Genomic DNA, 21,406 nt, shown 5'->3' on the forward strand with positions numbered 1-21,406 from the left:
AACCTTGTAAATCAATGCTTTGCTTAATCACTTCTCATGTATGTTTAGGGTTGGTGTCCTGCTGAAACAGTGAACCTCCACCCTGTTCTCCTGTCTTCCACAGCCTCTAACATGTTTTCTTTCAGGATTGCCATGTATTTGGCTTCCTGGTCTTTCTGATTCTGGTTTTTCACCAATGTTAACAAATTACATGACTTCTAAAAGGCACCGATCTATCACATGCAATCAAATAACTACAAGTATACATGTGAAGAAAGACAGAAAAGAAGAAAAAAAAACAAATGAATGGAAAGAAGATGTCAAATTTTAGTCAGTCTGTGTTGTAGCAAAACTCTAAAATAGCAACAAAGAGATACAGAATAACTTCAAATTATCTAAAAGGAAAGAAAAACATCAAAAGAAATGAAAAGAAGAAAAACGGGGAAAGCAGACATTGTAAAAGAGTTTTTATTGTGCTTATTCTTTGCCTGTATCAGCCTGGTTGTGAGGTGTTAAGCCTTGCTTCATTTACTGATCTAAAATCATATCTTACGATCTCCTAACGACTTATAATTGCGAATATTATTGTCAAAATCTACAGATTCCCTCAGAAAACACAGTAAAGTTTGATTCTCCTCCTCTCCCTCTCGGTGGCCACTCCAGCTCGGAGTTTTCGGGCTGTACTCTTTGTTCTGCTGCTCTCTCAGCTCGGCAGGCAAACACATCTCTGTTCAGTGTGCAGCTGCAGCCGGCAGGCCCCGCTCGTTCTCCTCCCCCCGCTGCTCCAACAGGCCGCGCAGGCGCATTGGCTCCTCTGTGCGCTCTACTGTTTGCATTGTGTCTGAACTGCCGGCGAGCTTTAAAAATATTATACCCACCGCGGCAATGTCGGGCAGGTCGGTCCGAGCTGAGACCCGGAGCAGGGCGAAAGATGACATCAAGAGGGTTATGGCCGCTATTGAGAAAGTACGAAAATGGTAAGAGGAACAAGATAAAAGAAAGCAGGCTTCGTTATCTAACACGAGAAAGGCTTGCTTGTTGGGGGAGGAGAGGGAAGGAGCGAGACGGAGAGAGGGATGAAATAGAAAGATAAAGGGCAGCTTTTTGAACGGCGTTCTCAGCAGATGTACTTGCGGCTCAGGTGCGACCGGGGCGCTCCAGCGAGGAGCGCCTTTCCCGGCTTTCGCGAGCCCGCTCGCGGGGGAAACACACAGCATATAGCCGGTGTTTTTCCGTTGATTTTTAACGGCAAAAAAAAGGGTTGAACCCAGAAGCCATTTCGATGTAGTCACATGAAGCCATTGCTGCCGAGCTGCGAGCGCAGGCGGCGGGCTTTTAGCGGCGAAACGGCCGATAAGTCTGGACGCTGAGACAAATTTTGACGACGGCGCTCTTGAGTCGGAGCACTTTAGTCCGTGTGGAGTTTTAAATTAAGCGCTTTGAGTCGCCCTTTAGGTCTGCCGGAGAATAAGACACGGTGGGGGTTGGGAGAGGGAAGTAGGCTACTGTAGTGCATGGCTGAACACGTAGTGACTCAGTCTTATCTTTTTACACCAGAAAATCACATTCTGTTCTCTTTAAACAGCGCAGAAGCACATGTTTGTTCGGAGGACATGACATTTATAGATGTAGCTGTTCTACTCCGCTCGGTGTCAGAATTTAATCTGATTTTCATTTATTCAGGCGGATTAATCAAACGTCCCCGGGTCAAAGGCAGAAGTTTGGTTTTGTTGTAACTTTACTACTTTTGTTTCACAAAATAAAAGCAACATCATATACGACGGTGTAATGTAAAATAAATATAAAGACGTTTATATTTTAGGATATTGTTCATCTTTATGTCTTTTTTAGTTTTGTAATAACTTCTTTTGAATCAGCAAGGTAACATCAGAAGATTGAATAAGTTGGAAATACAAGGGTTTTTAAAAAACATTTATTTACTTTATTAATTTCAGCTTTTATATCAGTTTTTTCTTTAACAAAGTTTTCTCATTATCTACTCTAGCGCAATAATTTCTATTAAACCAGAATATTAAGAAGGTTTCTACACCTTTCCCTTACTTTAAAAAAAATTGATTCTAAATTTGTCATTTTGCATTAAAGAAACTAAAGGGACTATTTTTTTTTAGCTAGCATTGGTTTAAAAGCTTAGACCAGTGTTAATATGCCAATATTACTCGACCAATATCCTTCTGCAACTTATTTTTCAATTGAGCAGCAGAAGGTTGCTAGAAAAATAAACTATAACCAAATTAAGAAGGTGCTTATAATTTGTTTTTTTCTTTTCTCCCCTCTTCCTTTGTTTCTTTCTTTCTTAACATTTTTCTTTCTTTTAAATTTTTATGGTAAACCAGTAGTGACATGTTTAATCAAAATTATTCTAATCACAGATGAAACCTTCAGAGATGTTTTATTTAAATGTTTTAGGTTTACTTAAATAGTAACCTGGGGAAATGATTGCAAATTAGTTAAAGAGTACCAGATATAATAATAATAAAATAATGTGTATGTACTGGATTATTGTTTGTGTTGTTTAACTTTTATATAGATTTTGCTTCATGGTGGTGTTGATTCTATTCAGAAAAGCACATCCACATAATATAGACATTTATATAATAATAGAATCGTTTCCAGTGGTTGATTACCATCATTTTAAAATCTAGATTTAATAATAAATCGCTGAATTAATGTTTAAGTGTTTTTAGGTGAGTTACAATGAGTAGAATAAGCTTAAATATTTTAATAATGACTTAACTGACTTTGTGTGACTAAAATAAAGAAAATCTTTAATACACACTAATAAAAAACTCATTTTGATTTCTAAAAGTAACCTATACAGCTAAAGTACTATTTAGCTGTTTCAAATAGCAGCAATAAATGAAAAAATTTTGGATTTTTCCACATAACATGAAATATCATGCCAGAAAACCTCAGAAAACTCTCAATGAGAAGCTTAAAATATTCACAAGACATTCATAATAAATCACCATTTTAATAGTTTTATTGGTTTTTCTCGTATAAGTTAGAATCCTAACTTATACCAGTATAACTTAGTATACTTATATTAGTATAAGTATACTAGGGAGTGGTTAGGTTGCCACGTTTCAGAGCACCTTTCCACCAGAGGACACTTTGAATCGGCTTGTTTGTCTGTCCAATCAGGGAGAAGAAATGGGTGACGGTCGGAGACACGTCCCTACGCATCTACAAGTGGGTCCCGGTGACGGAGCCGAAATCAGACGACGTGAGTCCATGATTATTAGCAGACCGTTTGCTGGAAATGTCGCATATAAGCGAAGCACAGACTGTAGCTCACTGTGTCTCCTGTGGTGCAGAAGAACAAAAATAAGAAGAAGGGTAAAGACGATAAATACGGCTCCGAGGTGACGACTCCGGAGAACAGCTCCTCTCCAGGGATGATGGACATGCATGGTGGGGTTTCTACGCACGTTTTCTGTCTCGTGCTCGTTGGCCGTGTGTTTTCTGACTCTCGCTCTGCCCTGTGCCAGATGACAACAGCAACCAGAGCTCCATCGCTGACTCGTCCCCAGTGAAGCAGGAAAACAGCTGTAGCACCAGCCCCGCCCCGGAGTCCAACGCCGCGTCTCACCGCGACAACGGCGAGGCCAAGACTGACCAAAGCCCAGACAGCAAGAGAGGTCAGACTGTCACAGACGCAATATATTCCAGTATACATCAGTATGTGCCAGTATCTGCCATCTGCTGTTTTTGTCTTCATCCTCAATTTAAAACCACCACTTCCCCTTTGATAAAACCACTGCACACCTGTGTTGCCCCAATCCAACCTCCTGGGAATTTAACCGTCAACTTTTCTGTCTCACTTCTTTGATCTCAACAAAACCAGACAAATAGTTTCATCTTGCTAGCTTTATTTAAACTATTGCTCGAAATAACCAGGTGAAACTGGCAGTACTATGTTTTTCCAGGCACATAAGGCCATTTTATAGCGCAATCAAATAACTATGCTAACTTTCAGTTATAAAAATGCTATATATGTACATCAAATATGACTATGACGTCATCACACCATCGCTCTGTTTTTAAGCTGGTAAAAACTTTAACATTTTTAACGTTTAACGTTTTTGCCAGCGGTCCACTGAGAATGCAGATGCTCAGTTTCACCAGGTGTTTGCTAATTCCAGCTGGCTAGTCTGAAGGAGCTGAGTGGGTATGTTGTGAGGGAGCGCTACTCTGTGAGGTGAAATCTTGGAAGTTTAGAGTCTGCAGTTCTGATGAGGAGCTTTGTCCTCGAAGGCGGAGCTAGGTCCACTCAGGCGTTTTCCACAGCTAAATGGTTGCCATAGAGATTAAAGGATTTCTCAAACATGCATGAAAGAATCAAAGCAACACTCCATGTATGTTTTTGACGTGGGAAGAACATAATAATATTGTGTAAAGCTAGGAAAAAATCTATTTTACATAATACTGCCCCTTTAAGAGAGTTATTTCAATAATCTGAAAACAAATATCCAGAAACATATATACATTTATCATTTCTAAACATATTCATAGAAAATGGTAGAGTATTTCTGATTTATGTTTATTATTTCTTGGTTGAGGTGTTTCTCTGGACAATTACTCACTCTGGTTTTTGATGCCACAAAGCTGGTTGAATTTTTAGTTTTAAGACATTTATGATGCATAACCTTGGCAACAACTTATTATTGTTTTTGCAACTCAAAAACTAAACTAACCCCTGAACTCTGACCCCAAATTCCGGAGGATTTGAAAAAGAGACTTTATGGATGCAGAGTAGGACCAAAGAGCAGCAAAAGCAAATGAGGCAGATTAGCAGTGATGACCAACAACTGATGATGTCATCCATAAAGTGTAATGGTGCGTTCACACCAAACGCATTTCACACGTCTGGATTACGTTCAAAGGCTATGTAGTGGCGCCTTCAACGTCCATTGTGACACATTTTGCGCGTCTAGCATGATTTGAAGCATCTCATGCTTCAAACCCGATTTGAAGCATGAGACGCTTGAAATCGCACCCGATGTCCGACAAATAGGCCGGCATCGAAAAACAACGGCTTGAGGGATTTTTGACGTGCCTCCACATAGACTTAGAATGCAAACCAAATGCTCGAAACGCTGGGTGTAGAGCAAAATGTCAAGCATCTGCACTCCACACGCGTCGACCTTGAATCGTCGGACATGTTTTTGACGCGCATAATGATCTGTTTAGTGTGAACGCACCATAACTGAGAAATATGTTTGCTCCCCTGAAATTGAGCTGTTTTCATGTCATGACAGACAGCAACCGTCTTCAGTCAGAGGCCTCATCAGATTTGTTGCTAAACTGACTGCTACCAGAAATCCTTTAAGTGGAAATAAAGTGTAATTGATTTGATTATTTGTTTAAATCTTTAACCAGATGGATAAAGCATATAATATTATAAAAATAGAGTTAAAGAATGACATAGAATAAGAACCAGATCCAAAAAAAGGGTTGCAGTACAAATTTAAGTGTAAACTTTTGCAGTCTGTGTAAAAAATCTAGCACTGCATCTGCTGGCTTAGTTCAAACTTAATAAATAAACAAGGGGGGGGGGGATCATATTTTAGTACTTGACTTTGGGTAGTTTCAACTCTTTGGGTTAAGATTCTGGTCTTGCAGTTACACCAAACAACCACTTGGGGTCACTAGAGTGTCAAAAAAGCGGCCATGAAAAGAGCACATCGTTGCGCCAAACACACCGAAGAGTTCTTGTCTGTATTTGCTGCCTGATGAAGAAGTGAGAAGTTTGTCTGAGATTTGTTTTGTGATTTCAGGGAAGAGCATCCCTACATCAGAGACCTCAGAGCGAGCACAAAGTGCCAAGAGAGACAGTCTGTCCTCAGGGGAGAAGGATTCCTCAGACAGCAAAGCCACTCAGGTATGAACACGTCTGCACGTCTGTCTGCAAACCTCTCAGAGGATCAGTAACCCATGCAGGAAACAAAGAGTTCACGTTTTCACACACTGCTCCCGATCTCTGTTCTACCTGCTTTCTAGGAGCAACATGGCTAATAAAGCAAAAGTTCTTTAAGAATAAATCACTGAAAGAATGAGAGATTTGACCTTTTGTTGTTGTGTGACTTGAAAACATGACTCGTTTCATAAAAAGCCTAAAACAACAGACACATTTTCTGTTCCACTCGTGTTTCGGATCACAGTCCTGAACAGCGATTTCCTGCGGCACACACTGAACGGTTACTGAATATTTAAAGACCTCTAGCGTGGACATGCTGCCCTTGAGGCATGTGCGTCCCTTTACAAGTCCGTCTGTAACTTTCTCACTCAGTCATTAAAGCACCCCTGTGGGGGTTTTGACCTCCAGCAGCTGCTGGTAAATGCTAATTAGAGTTAGCTAAAATGCCAATCCTAGTTAGTATTTTAGCTCCCTTTGATTTAAAACCTAAATCTAATAGACTGAGTGGAGTGAGAACGTTTTAGCTATCGTTAGAAGTTTAACTAATTTTAGCTTTTAAATGGGTTTTTGTCATAGTGAATGGAGTATGGGTCAACCTGCTACTGGTAGTCTACATGCTATCATTAGTATTTTAGCTAGCTGTTGCATTTTAGCTTACACCACTCCACTTGCACCCAATATCTGTCTTCTGCAGCTGACTACAAATCCTTCTGCAGTTTTCACTAGCTGTGTTTCCTTTTGTCGTATAATTGCGCAATTTGATATTTTGAAAATAAATTTGCTTAATGGAAACATGGCAATTTTGAAAAACACTTAGTTTTTTTTTAGAAAATGGTTTGACACTAGGAGGAAGTGATTTTTATTTGTATTTTTTTTATGATCAAATTTGGTTTATTTTGCAAAACGGAAACACTCTTTTCGCATCACACAAGTCACGTGATCGACAGCTGGAAGAAGACGACAGGAAGTAGCCCGAGGAGCAACATGGCTCATTTACAAGCTTATTCACGTGTGTTTTTAACTGCCTTTCTTATTCAATGGAAACACTGCAATTGCAAAATAGTTTTTTGACATTAGAGTTTTGCACACAGTGATAATGGAAACGCAGCTAGTCACCGGTTGGGGCTGAACAAGATGAAAAGTGTCTGCCTGATCCTAACTTCTTGGTGCATTTTTGCTCATCAGATGTAACCATGCTTTGTTTTTGTTTTTTCTGTCGTTTCTTGCTTACAGGATCTACAGGAGGAGACCCCGCCCAGCAAGAAAAGCAAACTGGAGTCCTCATCTCAGGACTTTGAGGAGAGCTAAATGTTTCGGGCTGAGTCATTCTCTCCTTCACTTTCCTGTCTCTCTTCCTCTGTACCTCCTCCCATTAACTCTAGATGATTTAGGGCTAATGGACACACCGGCTCTCCTCTTAGATTGTTTTTTTTTCCCCCTCCCTGCTCTTCAAAACCAAGGGGAGAACGGACGTCTCTCTTCCTTATCGCTGTTTCCCACTTCCCGTTTCGCCACCTTTACCTAAATACACCCCTTTCCACCGAGGGAGGATGGATATTACCTCTTGTTCAGTGGTTCCCCCTCTGTGCTTCCTTCCAGTCCTCCACATTTTGTTTTGCCAAGAGAAGCGCCAGACTCAAGCTTCGGGACAGCGCCGGCAGCTCAGCCCCAGCCACCGCCAGACCAGAACACAAACCCGACCCGCTTCTGTGACTTAAAGAGCTCTGAAATTAGGACGAGGCCGATCGCAGACGCTGCTCTGAGATCACTCTTTTGTTTCACTGCTAACGGTTTAGCTCAGGATAAGTCAAGGGGCTAACCTGGTCTCAGATCAGTGGCTGTGGCAGCCCCCCCCCCTCCCCCCTCCCCATGGCCACGTCTCGCTTTCAATCCCTCCGATTCGCCTCCTGCTAATGTTCTCTTTTGTTTAGGGAATGTTTAGTTGTATCTTTTTTTTTTTTCTCCCTCAGGAGGGTCAATGCACTGTTATGGTATGTCACAATCGATCACAGATAGATTTGCTGCTGTAGTGGATGTCTTTTATCTCTATCCATGAAAAGTTCTCCATGTTTGTGTTTTTATTTTTCTCCTAAAGTGAATTATCTCGCGGTTCGTAGAGGAAGAGGGCAACGGTACACGCCGAGACGGACTATTGGATAAGTAGTGAGGACAGACATGGTTAGAGCGCGTCCCGGAGGTGTGTGCCTTGAGTTGTTACGACTAATACAAGTTTTAGTTCAAGGTTTGGACTTACGTTTTGGTGCCATGTTTTGTTTTGGTTTGTTTTGTTGGGTTTTTTTTTTTTTTTTGCCTTATAACTGTCACTAATTAGTTTTTCCAATTATTTATATTTAACTCCACCTGTTAGGATATATTTACTCTGAGGAAAAGATTTGGGAGATATTTGCTTCCTTGCTGCGAGTAAAAAAAAGACATAATGTGATTTAGAGCGACACCAAGTCAGCTGTACGTAAATCCAGGCAGTTATTGTTACGTGTCAGCATCCGCCCGCTCGCTTTCCTCCCAGCAAGGAAGTAAACACGTACTACTCCTGTAAAACGCGTCAAAATTAGGTTTTAACACTACCCAGAAGTTGATCATGTTCATTCCTTTAAGCACCTGCAAACCTCGTCCATCAGAACTTCCGCTCTCTTTCCACGTCATCATCGACTTGCATCTTATCATCTTATTTCCCTGTTCTGGTTCCGTGTCACTACTCGTCTGTGACCTACACATGCTGGTGCCGCTCGCCACTAAAGGTCCAGTCTGTCTCTCTGTGTTTTTTTTGTTTTTTTTTCGCTCCAACATTTGGTTCTAATCCTCCTTCAAGGTGCTGTCTGTCGGCTGAATCCATACGCACGTGGCATAGTGCCCCCTGACTGTGTGCTGATTAGTGCAATTTACTTGAACTTTAAAGTACGGATTCAGACCTACGACCTCTAATGTAAAAAGAAAAAGAAAAAAAAAACAACTCACTCATGTTAAGATTTACTTTCATTAATCAATCCTGAATGAATTTAGATCAACTGAATCACTGCGAACCGTGACGCGACGGGGCTACGATGCATTTTACAACCCAGAATCAGATTTTCAGCAAATCAGCATTCACACGGACGGAGAGGAAGGAGTTAAAACATGGTCTCGGTTCAGAGGGTGGATTAGCATATACCTCATTCCCAGTCCAGCAGAGCTGGAACTTTAAAAATGCTATTGTATTGACATTAACAGTTATAAACAGCATTACATACACACTCAGTTTAAGAAAAACAAATTCTCACTTATGTTGTAGCGTTCACTTGATTGAGCCGATTGATTTGTAGTTTGCTCATAACTGTGTGTAAAAACAAAAATGAGAAAAAAAAAAGAGCTGTGAGATGAAAAAAAAATTTTTTTGGGACCATTTTTTTCTTTAGATCGTGTACAGATTTATGGTTTGGTTTGACTTATTTATTCCATCAGTAGTGCTTGGTTTTGTTTTTATCATGTCCAATGGTTTTGTTTTCTTAATAAAAGTCATACAAATGCTCTGTCTGTGTCAGTCTGTTGGAAACTTCTGGGAATGGAGGACGCTTTGGGATTTTACTTTTTAGCTAAATGTCAAATTTTATCTCCATGCTTTTGAATGCTACAATTTGATGTCCTTAGATTTCGTTATCCTAGTGATTATATATATATATATATATATATATATATATATATATATATATATATATATATATATATATATATATATATATTTACAATTAACTTCCTACCACATAGACCTAACCTTTATCCCACATCTTTTAAATCCCATCTTCGAATTTCACTGACACATTCGGTTAATAAAGTATTTGATATCGTGTCTGTAATCGTGAATCATAATAAACACCAGTAGGGTTTTGCGCATGCGCCAACCGGATGCAAATTCTCGCTTGACCTTAACACGCTGCTACATAAACCCAACCTTTATCCCTCATATTTGAAATCCCACTTTAAACAAAACTACACTGACGCAATCGCTGAATAATGGTTTGTCATCGTGTCAGTGAATCCCAACACCAATTGGCTTTTGCGCATGCGCCAACCGGAAGCAAATTCTCGCATGAACCAGGAAGGGTTTTCGGCTAGAGGAGCCTGGGAGCGGTGTTGGATCTGAGAGTGGTGCGAAAGGCTGCAGCTATATATTATTGGCTAGACTCCTCTCACAAGAGGCGTAGCAAGGCGTGCTCGAAGTATGCCAACTAAACCTTATTCAGTGAAAATGATATTCTAAAAGTGGAACTGACCCTAATAATGCGAGCGGATGTTCTACTGAACCAGCAGTTTTAAGAGTTTACTGTGCGAGGTAGGGAACGGCCCCGTTTTCCGCGTCTTAGTTCACTTTTTTCAGCTGCAGTGAGTCGTTGTACTGCATTAGCTTAGCTAGCCTGCTAAACTCAGTCGAGGTGCTAACGGTGACAGCTGGTGAGTCCACGTAACCTGATGAATGAAAGCGCTCAAAGCGAAATGTAGGGTTTTGTTTTAGCTCGGTTTATACAGTGACCGGAGTGGCAACATTACTTACGACTTTAATTGTACAATTTGATGTTGAATATGTTAGCACACTGCTCTGTCGAGCAGCGCTTTCAACCTATAAAACAGCCGCATGTGTTAGCCGGCTAAGGCTACTTCAGCCGTGTAGCAAATTAGATTAAACTGAGAGCTAAACAAATATTTTTTTTTAAAAAAAATCTCCAGATAAAGCAGCAGAGTGTCAGGAAGGAAAAAGTTGGGCTATTTGGTTAAAATGCTGAAATATAGACTTCATTCAGACTGGTCTAGTGTCTAGGGAGGAAATCGGATATTTCTTCTCACCTGTTTTTTTACGACCTGTAACATTTAAATAACGGACACATGATCTTACAACATTAACATTATCATGCCTGCATGTAAAAGTAGCTATTTTAGCAACATGTTCAAGAGTTGTTTGTCCATTTCAACCTGATATTGTCCTAAATGAACTTTGATATGATGCTAAGATTATGTAGTTGGGTTAAAAATTAAGGAAGGCTCTCTAAACCGTGTGGCAGATTCTCAATTTATATCGAAATATGTAGGAAGTGACCTAAAATTTCGTAAGATCACTACCATTTACATTTTCTTCCATTTCTTACTATGATGCGTTCACTGAGCAGTAAAAGTAAAAAAAATATATATAATTTCACGCTTCATTTCAGTCAGTGAAACGGTGATACCATTTCAACAGCCTTATTGTAGTCTTTCTCATAAATGGAGGTTTTACGCTCAACCAAAATGACAAAGTTGTGACGTCAGGGAAAGCAAAAGGACATGGTGAAGGGGCAGGGTGGACGAAAACACAACGGGAAAACATCAGCCGCCATGTCGACGCTACTTTGTTTTCTTGTTTCTCAAACTTTCTTATTGTTTCTATTCACCTTGCCCAGATCATTTGTGATGGCTACTACTGAAATGGAATCTGGGTCTACAGAAAGCAGGTCTGAGCAAGGATCGTTGGACCCCGATTCGAAATACCCACTTAAAGTTCTTTACTGCGGAGGTACGATCGGCAAAACTCAATCTGTCGCGTAATCGCAGCGTATTTCGACGGCTTCTAACCCGAGTTTTTTTGTTTTGTTTTTCTTCCTACAGTGTGCTCCCTACCTACAGAGGTGAGTTTCATCATTAGACAGACTTTGCACTCGCATTGTGTGGACTATAAACAAGCGCCTGCAGATTATTTCTTTCGAGAGTTGTGAAAACTGGTGGTGTCTCCGCAGTACTGCGAGTACATGCCCGAGCCGGCCAAATGTAGGCAGTGGCTTGAGAAGAACTTTCCAGATGTGTTTGCCAAGATGACTGTAGGTGAGTACCTTCAAGGTTTTCTGTGGATTGTTTGCTTCACTCCTCTACAATTTAAAGAGCTTAGTTGATATTGGTTAGATAGATTAGAAGTCTGTGTAAACACCAGTTTTCAGCAACTTTAAAAGCTAAATTATTGGCTTGGTCTGTATAGGATCTCGTCTTTATGGACTGCACTCCAGTAAAGGATGGCAGTGATAGAAATGAAGTTCTGTCATTGGATACTTTTTAGACTACAGAGCCAAAACATACAGAGCAAGATGGTGTTTTTAGATACATCTGGATGGCAAATCTAATTCCAAGTTGAAGTATGCACATGCAGACGTGCCCCAGTGGGTAGCCAGTCAGAGCTCTCCAACAGCAGAGCAAAACTGGACAGTGGCTGATTTTTCAGACCTTTGTGGAGGTCTGAAAAATCAAAGCTCCCATAACTCAATGTTTACACTCTTATATGAAAATGGCTGCAAGCAGACGCGCAACTGTACATTTTTGAAAAGCATTAGTGAAGCCCCTTGCGTGCAGCATGTGATTTCGGAAGGGTAAGTCGACAACAAAGCATTTGTCTTTTCCAGCAGCCATTGTATAGTGCATACAGTGGTAAAATCAGCTGACCAAACATACTGGAGCCTCTCTTGTGTTGCTAGGTAACGGTGCATGTCGATTTTTGACCTACCGTTCAGGTTTTTGAAACGGCCCTTTTTCCAGACACCACAAAACTTTAACTTCTTGCTAAAAAAACAGTTAAAGATTATTTTATTGTTCTTTTGAAACCTGAATGGAAGTACAAAATATGTAAATTTTGCATAAAGGTCCCCTTTGAGGCAATTGGTGCACCCCTGATAATAAAAAACAGTGATTATTATTCTTCAGCAATTGGAGTAGCAAAGTAAAAAAAAACAAAAAAAAACTTGTTTGTAATCCGGTTTCTCAAAGTAAGCCAATATTTACTCTAGTAGATGAATATCATTTTAGCAAAACTGGTTGTAATTCTTCTTTTTGCTTCTTTGGTCTCTCTGGTCCGGCAGGAAATGCTCCCAAACAGGAATCCGGCACTGGAGAAGCTCCCCCTATAGGCGAAGAGGAGGAGAAGAAGAAGCAAAAACGAGGTATGACTTCACATGTTAGTCTATATATTCATATTTGATGTCTGTCCGCTGCAAACGCTTCCAACCGAAGTCAAATTCATTGTTTGTGTGCACAATCTTTCCCAATAAAACTGATGCTGTTGTTGGATACGATACACTTGTGGGTTTATCTTTCCTGAAGTTTCCTATCTCTCAGCACCATTGCTGTCGGCATGGAGATCAACAATGCCAGTGACTCAAATCTTGCTTTATTCTCTTCTTTTTAGGTGGAAGAGGCCAAATTAAACAGAAAAAGAAGACGGTGCCTCAGAAAGTCACAATAGCCAAAATTCCAAGAGCAAAGAAGAAATACGTCACACGAGTATGTGGCCTGGCAACATTTGGTGAGACTTGTGCCGCCCACCTCCATCTACGCATGGTGATGTTGGGTTTTTTTGCACGTGTGTCTAAATGTCAATCCCTTTGTTGCAGACATTGATCTTAAAGAGGCTCAGCGATTCTTTGCGCAGAAGTTCTCTTGTGGTGCCTCCGTTACAGCCGAGGATGAAATAATCATACAGGGAGATTTTACAGATGACATAATTGACGTCATTCAAGAAAAGTGGCCTGAGGTAAAAAAAAAAAAAAAAAAAAAAAAAACAGTCTTCATGGAAAAAGTTTTATGAGTTTTTATACCTGTTAAGTTTGGTAAAATGTATTTTTTTCCATCTTTATCTGTAAACTCAAACACATCTGGTTATAAATATTTGATTGAAACCTTACAGCACTGCAACAAAATTCATAAAGGGCTGATTTGGTGTTTAGATTTGTTTCAACTTAGCATTTTAGCATTTAAATAAAAACTGTTTGGATGTACAGGAAAGAAACCCAACATGTATACTTAAATAATAAATTGAAAATTATTAAAATAGTCTTTTAGAATATTAGATTTGAAACAGTTACAAAATGGTAGGATTTAAAGCAAATAGAAACTTGTTTTACAAAAACTTTCTTTACATTAAAAACTTAAATGATTTAAATGTAAAGCCCCTCATTAGTCACAAATACCTTGACTGTTGAGACAAAGGATTTTTGATTAAAAAGGGAAAAAGGTGCAACAAAAGAATATTTTAAGCAAACCTTGATTATTTGAGACGTAATCTTCCACAACACACCATTTTACACCATTTTATACGGGTAAAAACATGAACAATTTTGAGCAGCAGATAATTCTTCTGTCGTCTTTGACTTGAAACACTCATTGGCAAACGTTTTCTAACGTTTCCATGTCTTTCCACTAACTTTGATGTGTTTTACTGGTATTATACATGATAGACAAACGCATCGTAGTGTACAGTTCTGCATTGGAAGAGAAACAATAAATTGATTTTAAAATGGCCAGTGAAAGAAATTGCTTTCAACTTTGGATCCAGTCTACACTGAAATGAACACGCTATGTTTTTGTAAACGGTAAGCAAAGCACGACAGGACACAGCGCCACAGAAAACGCTGTTATTGGCACCATGTTTACTCGTGAGAGTGAAACGCTTGTGGGGGAGAGAGAGCTGGAGCCACAACGTCGTTTCATATAGCACACGGCTCACTTGGCTGCAAGGATACATAAAGCCGCCATTTTGAAATGTAATCAAGATGGCAGAACCTGGTTTCAAAGAATGATAATTTCTGGTCTCCCAAAACGCCAGATCCATGTGGACGCACAGACTAAACGACAAAAAAAAAAAAACCTCTTGCTGATGCACCTAGAATCCTTTCTGTATGGGCGGGGCCTAAGTAAGTTAAGAAAAGATTAGTGAATAATAACAATAAGGCTTTGGAAAAGACTTGAGAGACTGAGGTTTAGCTTTTTGCAGAACAGTGATTATTAAAAACTTCCAAAGCCACAACTGAATAGTTTAGATCACATATGTCAGAGTCAAGGCCCGCGGGCCACATCCGGCCCGCGAGAAGATTTTCTACGGCCCCTGGGATGATCTTGATTTACGTTCAATCTCCCGTTCGATCCTCACAACGCGCACTTCTGTTCGATCCTCACAACGCACCCCCTCCCGTTCAATCCTCTGGCGCACCCCGTTCGTTCCTCACAACGCGCCCCCCCCGTTCGATCCTCACAACGCTGCAACCCCCGTCCCCGTCCAAAGAAATTTACGAAGGCTTGGGCCGGTCCGCTGCACTAGACCAAATGCGTCATTTAAAAAAATCTCAATGAACATTCGATCAGTCCGGCCCTCGGCTTGTAGCTAAATTTTTTATTTGGCCCTCCGTCCATTTGACTTTGACACCCCTGGTTTAGATCAAAGCACATTCATGGCTTAGCCAAAGTGTGTTTTTGTTTTTTAGTGTTTATTATTTGCTTGATAAAGTTGTTGGCTTGCTATTAGGAATCTGGAAAACTTAAGTCTTTGTGATTAGTTTGATCATGCAAAAACTTTCACACAACAAAACTACGATTTCAGAAAACGGTTTCTGTACAAATCTGCAAACATAACACACCATTTCTGAGTTCTGCCTCTTTCTCCCTCTGTAGGTGGATGATGACAGCATCGACGATCTGGGTGAAGTCAAGAAGTAAAGACCAAATATGCACTTTCACTGGGATGGATGTGACCTGTAACATCAACATCAACCTGGCCAAATGTACACATTATGTCATTTTATACCTATTTTATTTACTGTACATAAAAAGGTGCGGACTTGGCCACTCACTTGGCGGCATTTATTTTTTTTAGTCAATAGCTGCTTTCTCTTGTTTGCCAAAGGCGTGGTATGAATTAAGTCCTTCACAAATGTTCTTCACTCAAGCAAATCTGTAGGCTAATAAATTTCATTCTCCTCTGTCTGTTCTGCTCTTCATTCCAAGTTGGTTTTCCGTTTGTTTTTGACGTGTTAAGTGTTTTCTTTTCCAGAGTGGGCTTTGTCGTCATCGCCTACTTTATGAGTCCCTTAGATGGCCGCGGGTTACTTGTTTTTCCTGCGACTTACTGCTCACCCATGAGTAAACCTATTCCCAGGTATAATAGTTTTCTAATGAAGCGCCCATCCCCAGCCAGATAACATTTACAGTTGTTCTAATGCTCCTTTGGGTCAACACCACTTCCCCACAGATAACGCCGGTGCACAGATGCTGGCTCCACTTTGGAACTAGCATGTTTGTCCATGAGCCCTTTGCATAAAGTGCAAACATGATTTGCTGTTAGACTAAAGCCACCTGGTGCACCACGTCTGTAATCACTCAGAGCTGGTTGTTGCTCTTCACTGGTGGGTCAGAAGATGAATAGTTCCCGTTCCGACGTCTGTTGTGCGTTTGAGTCTCCCATCCTGGACCGGGTTCTGCCTCCAGTTCTGATCCTGGAGTTCATGTTTGGATTAATGGGGAATTTCTTGGCTCTGGGGATGTTCATCTTCTATATGGATACGTGGAAGCCCAACTCCGTGTACCTCACCCATCTAGCGGTCGCAGACTCCATCGTACTTTTCTGCCTTCCCTTCAGAGCGGACTACTACCGGCGTGGGAAGGACTGGATCTACGGTGACATCCCGTGCCGCATCCTGCTCTTCCTGCTGGCCGCCAACCGTGCGGCGGGGATCTTCTTCCTCACAGCCGTGGCCGTCGACCGATACTTCAAGATCGTCCACCCGCGAAACCCCATAAACCGCCTGGGCCTGGGCTACGCTTTGTGGGTCTCTCTCGGCCTGTGGGGGTTGATTTTTCTGGCAACCGGGTATCTTCTCGCCAACGAGCACTTTTTCTACAACAGCAACCGCACACAGTGTGAGAGTTTCAACATCTGCATGGGCTTCACGCCTCTCTCCACCTGGCACAACGCCTTCTACCTCATCCAGTTTTTCCTGCCGACCACCATCGTGGCATTCTGCACCATCAGAATCACCTGGCAGCTGAGAAACAGGACTTTGGACAAACAGGGGAAGATCAAGCGCGCCGTTCAGTTCATCACGGCCGTGGCTCTCATCTTCATCACCTGCTTTTTCCCCAGCACCATATCTCGCATCGCCGTGTGGATCCTACAGGTGTGGTATGACGAATGCAGACATTTCGAAGAGGCCAACCTGGCGTTCTACACGTCCGTGTGTTTCACCTACTTCAACAGCGTCCTCAACCCCGTCGTGTACTATTTCTCCAGTCCGGCGTTCAGCGGCTCCTTCAGAAAGGTGATAAACAAACTGCTGGGAAGGAGCGACGACAAGGACCCGACGCAGTTCTCCGACAGCAACATTTCCACCGTCGACAGCGACGGCATCTGAAACCACTTGATGGGGGGAAACAGCAATGAGTGAAAACGTGTTTTATAAGTTTATAGCTGTAATAAAAAGTAGAAAAGATTAACAAAGTAGCGCACTTCATAGTAGCAGACTGGTGGTAATTTTGTATTTTCTTACGGCATTGAGTGGACCCCGCGCGAGCTTTCTTGTCTACGCGCGCGGTCCTGACCCCGTGTGCGGTTTTGAGTTTCTCTCTTTCTTTCCTTCTTTCTTTCTTTCTTTCTTTCTTTGTTTCTTTCTTTCTCTCTTTCTCTCTTTCTTTTCTTCTGGTTTCAGAAACTGACGGGACATCCCCCCCCCACCGCCTCCCGGTGGAGCTGGGACTGCGGGAGTTGAAATAGTCGTTAAGCAGCTTTAAAAGCAAATCGAAGTATGAAGCAATTCATAGAGCGTTTGACAATAAGATCTAAAGTAAATGCTGATGGTTCTGTTTGGTGAAAGTAATCGACTCCATTCAGCACGAGTGAAGCTTAAATGGGACGTGCTCGTTAAATTTCAACTGACCTCATTAGAAGTGTAACTTTTATTTTTGCGTGAATCATGGATAAGTTGAGAACTAATCAGATGTCCTCCTGAACTTCAACAATTTATTCAGCTTTTGTGCTAGGCTTTCTAAAAATTAAGTCTATTTTAATTATAATAATTAGGTCTCAAATGCACAAATTTTCTTAATCAAGTCTTCAAAATCTGTCTTATTGACTTTATATATATATATATAAAGTTTATATGCCTATATTTATACATCTGACTGAGGAAGTTAGGTGCCATTATGCTGCAACAAAACTAAAAACTTAATCGGAATAAGTATATTCTCATTATAAAAGTCTAATTTAAAAAGTTTGCTTTTTATTAAGTCTCCTACTTTGACTTTTAATAAATGTATTTTACTTTTTTCAATTTGATAAAAAAAAAAAATCTGCTAAAGGTTAAAAACCTGTGACTTTATCCAATAATAAGCATTATTTCCAAGCTCTGCCTTTTGAAACTTAAATATTTGAGTCAGTATAGCTGAGAAATGAGGACTTCATGTTGATAATTCTGTCTGCCTTGCTTTTAGGCTAAGTGCTTTATTAGTGTATGTATATATGTAATCAGTGAAAAATTCAATGCAAAGCAAATATGAGAAACGAATGAACAGTGACTTAATGTCTGGCAATGTTATTTTTCAAAAAGAATATATATATATAAACAGTATGGCTCATTACCCTGCTACATCCCTTTTGAAAGTGGTATGAGGGAGTAAAATATGACATTTGTGCTAAAAATGATTGTTTTTCTTTCATATTGTAAGTTTTAAAAGAAAACATTGAGATTCATTATGGCTGCTGGGTTAGGGTCAGCAGTGTAATTGTTGACAAATTATTCTTTTCATGTTCTCCCTCATTTCAGTTCCAGAAATGAATGTCACTCATTTTTACACTGCTTTAAATTTTACTTTTTATTTCACTAAGCCTACGTTTCCTAATTATCAAAGAAATAGATCCATAGTTTATATTTTGAAGTGTGAATTGTTCCCTTTCCCTGCCTGCCATACATAATATTTGTTTTAAATGTGAGGAGGAAATGAAGGTTTCACTTTTCCATCTTAATTTTTAATTGTGCTGAAATACTGAAACTCAGAGAAGTAGTGAATCGTTGTATTCATTGTAATTATTTTCTATTATATTTTTGTTGAAGAAGAAAGGACAATATCCCTGGCAGATGAAGACCAATGTAACTGTCCTAATTGTAACTTTACCAGCAGGGACTACTACCAACATAAATAAAATGTTCACAAAATAAACTTAATCAAATTGTGGAATCCTTAATTCAAGTAAAGAAAAAAAAAGTTCTTAAATGAACTTACTTCCTATGTTAAAATGCCAGGTTTTTGTGAAGTAAAAAAATGTTAATATGATCCACCATCAAATCTTTTTTCCACATATGTGATATGCAGCTACTTTATACCATATTTTGATTCAAGGAGCTGCAAAAGAGAGAAAAAATAAAGTTTGGAATAGACTATTGGGAGTCAAGAACTGAGTCTGACAGAAAATCTGGTTTGGTCAAGAGAGCCGATAAATTTGGAAATCTATTGCCAAGATGAGATGTGGGATGCTGACAAACTGCTAGCATAAGACTGAAAGCTGAATGCCTATGAAACAGAGTTTTACCTCTTATTTATTTATTTTTTCTCAACATCTGTTTTTTTCAGGCAAACTTCACAGGACTCACCTGCAAGCACTAATTCATTCAGAGTTGGGTTATGTCCCCTTCCCGATAACTACGTGGTGTTCTCAAAGAACATGACTGTAACTTCATGTTTCCAAAACTTGGATTTTATATTAAAAATTCCAAAATATCAGTACAACTCACTGTTATATGAGTTTTATATAAAGTAGATGATTTTTTTGTAAACAAAGTGGGGTGGACTAAAATTGAATGATAACAAGGGGTGACAGAAGTGAATTCTTTTTACTTTAACAAATTTATTCCAGAGTGGCAGTTGTGTTGCTGTTAGTGTTGTTATATTCTGGAAACTAAAAATGTAGCTTCATGTTGCCTTCATTTATTTATCAAGTAGGGCCTACTTGGAAAATGGTCTGAAGCTGAGGTGTCCGAGCTTTTCCTGTGTGTCCTCAAACTCAGCATCATCTCTCAGGGTGACGTCAGACTGTGACAGTCGGGGCTGGGCAGGGAAACGGGAGCCGCTGGAAAAACATGTAACGGTGCAAGGTACGCCGCACCTTCCCTCCACAGCCCTAACAGAGACTCAATTCTCAAAAAACAGACCAAGTAAGTTTGCAGAGAAACTTTTTCTGCCGTTGTCTGCTTGAATTTTTGGAACATCCCATCACTGGGCGGTCAGTTGTTTCACAATAACTAGTAGTCGGCGCTTCATTTGAAGCTAACCACTAGCTTTGGCATTCCAGCAGGCTGGAATTCAGGCTTTAGCTACAGGACACAAAACATAACAACAACGCTACAGTTTGCGCCGTGGGTTAACTGCCAAATGACTTATTTAAACCACTGTAGGCTGGCAACGTTTCAGTGAATACGTGGAGAGTTTATTGGAAGTGATGTAGCGCTTTGCATCAAAGTTATCCCGCTGGAGCTCTTTTAATGACGGGAGCCCAACCCAGATGTAACCAACAACAACACGGGCGAGCCTCGATATGTGTCCACTGGCTGATGCGTTATGCTCTCATTTGTGGGTAAAAATGTGAAGATGGAGACAGAACAGCGTGGGTGTGTGAGACCTGGAAGTCTCGTGCTGATGTTTGACAGCTGCAGGTATGCTTGTTTTGGTCTGGCCGCACCGGCTGGCTGGGCGGGGAGACAGACCCGCCTTGGTGATGTTACATCCGAGGATCGTCCCTTTCCATTGGCTAGAGTTTACTTTTATTTATGTGACTGAATCATTCCTTTCTTTCGGATCGGACTGGGTGTTAATTTTCAGTCAAAAATCAGATGTATCACTCATAATAAGACGCAGTCATTTTAATCCACAAAATGTCCTGCATAAATATAGCTAAAATTTCTATAAATCTATGAAAAAGCTATACATCTTACTGCAAACCTCCCCCCTACAAAGATACTGAGTGTTTGATGTAATCAGTGACTGGAAAACCCAAATAAAAAGGATGCAGACTTCTCATCACAACGTGAGCTTTATCATATTTAATTTTTAATGAGATTTTATGTGATAAACAAACAAAAAGTGGGGCATAAATGAGGTCTGGAATGGAAAAGATACGTTGTTTTTAAAAATTGAAACAAAACTAAGCTAAAAATGTGTGGTATCCTTGGTATTCAGTTCAGTTCAGCTTGTAGTTTGCAGTTACAGCTACAGATCTGCTAACTCTGCTCTCTTAGAGAGTCTAACGTATGCATTTATCTGAAACATTTTATTGTAACTCTTGCTGTATGTTGACAGTTGTTTTACTTTTGCAAGGTGAACTTCTGCCCCAGTCTGCATGCATTTCGCAACCTATATAGACTTTCTTCCCACTTCTGGACTGCCCTGTATTAAGCTTAATAGAAATTTCCCCCCCAAAAAAACTTTGACTAGGCTTTCCTGCTGCTGCAGAAGAAAAGCACCCTAACTGCCCAATGAGGCTGCCACCACCATGTCTTGTTATGTCTCATACATACTCTTAAATTCAGACAGAAGGTAAAGGAAGAAATGCTCATGCCTTCCAGACTTTTCTGTTGTTGCTTGCGGACGATTTCTGACTAGGTATGAACAAATATAAATGAAAACAATCATTTTAATCTCCCTGGGCATTAAAATACAATGACTAAG

The 21,406-nt window shown here is 40.3% G+C and overlaps 4 protein-coding genes across 16 annotated transcripts in view; all 4 read left to right on the top strand.

The window, feature by feature from the left end:
* Positions 1–645: 645 nt before the first annotated feature.
* On the top strand, positions 646–9,444 carry bcl7a (BAF chromatin remodeling complex subunit BCL7A). The gene is made up of 6 exons (XM_044096675.1): positions 646–956; positions 3,142–3,223; positions 3,315–3,411; positions 3,489–3,638; positions 5,778–5,881; positions 7,151–9,444. Exons 1-6 carry the CDS (start codon positions 865–867, stop codon positions 7,223–7,225), a joined length of 600 nt encoding a protein of 199 aa, XP_043952610.1. The 5' UTR covers positions 646–864; the 3' UTR covers positions 7,226–9,444.
* Positions 8,038–15,679, top strand: denr (density-regulated protein). 8 transcript variants are annotated; one of them, XM_044096668.1, is made up of 8 exons: positions 8,038–8,114; positions 11,344–11,456; positions 11,549–11,568; positions 11,677–11,761; positions 12,766–12,864; positions 13,110–13,226; positions 13,315–13,454; positions 15,368–15,679. In XM_044096668.1, the coding sequence occupies exons 2-8, from the start codon at positions 11,354–11,356 to the stop codon at positions 15,410–15,412; spliced, it is 609 nt and encodes a 202-aa protein (XP_043952603.1). In that variant the 5' UTR covers positions 8,038–8,114; positions 11,344–11,353; the 3' UTR covers positions 15,413–15,679. The 8 variants fall into 8 exon arrangements, with proteins under 8 accessions (XP_043952603.1, XP_043952605.1, XP_043952602.1 ...); XM_044096670.1 differs by lacking the exon at positions 8,038–8,114 and adding an exon at positions 9,930–10,060; XM_044096667.1 differs by lacking the exon at positions 8,038–8,114 and adding an exon at positions 9,939–10,131.
* Positions 15,680–15,804: 125 nt separating this feature from the next.
* LOC122819716 (hydroxycarboxylic acid receptor 3-like) lies at positions 15,805–17,177 on the top strand. Of its 2 annotated transcripts, XM_044096665.1 has the most exons (2): positions 15,805–16,869; positions 16,983–17,171. In XM_044096665.1, exons 1-2 carry the CDS (start codon positions 16,111–16,113, stop codon positions 17,130–17,132), a joined length of 909 nt encoding a protein of 302 aa, XP_043952600.1. In that variant the 5' UTR covers positions 15,805–16,110; the 3' UTR covers positions 17,133–17,171. The 2 variants fall into 2 exon arrangements, with proteins under 2 accessions (XP_043952600.1, XP_043952599.1); XM_044096664.1 differs by having other exon boundaries at positions 15,805–17,177.
* A 2,468-nt stretch (positions 17,178–19,645) lies between these two features.
* The window catches only part of clip1b (CAP-GLY domain containing linker protein 1b), a 35,265-nt gene continuing 33,504 nt past the window's right edge, over positions 19,646–21,406 (top strand). The window contains exon 1 of one of the 5 annotated variants that reach the window (XM_044096680.1): positions 19,646–19,896. The gene's annotated coding sequence lies outside the window, so the exon portion shown is untranslated. Of the gene's footprint in view, positions 19,897–20,152; positions 20,395–21,406 lie in introns of those variants that run through there. The other 4 variants (XM_044096676.1, XM_044096677.1, XM_044096679.1 and 1 more) reach the window with 4 other exon arrangements.

Source organism: Gambusia affinis, linkage group LG17 (assembly GCF_019740435.1).
Source record: "Gambusia affinis linkage group LG17, SWU_Gaff_1.0, whole genome shotgun sequence".
NCBI classification, from domain to species: Eukaryota; Metazoa; Chordata; class Actinopteri; order Cyprinodontiformes; family Poeciliidae; genus Gambusia; species Gambusia affinis.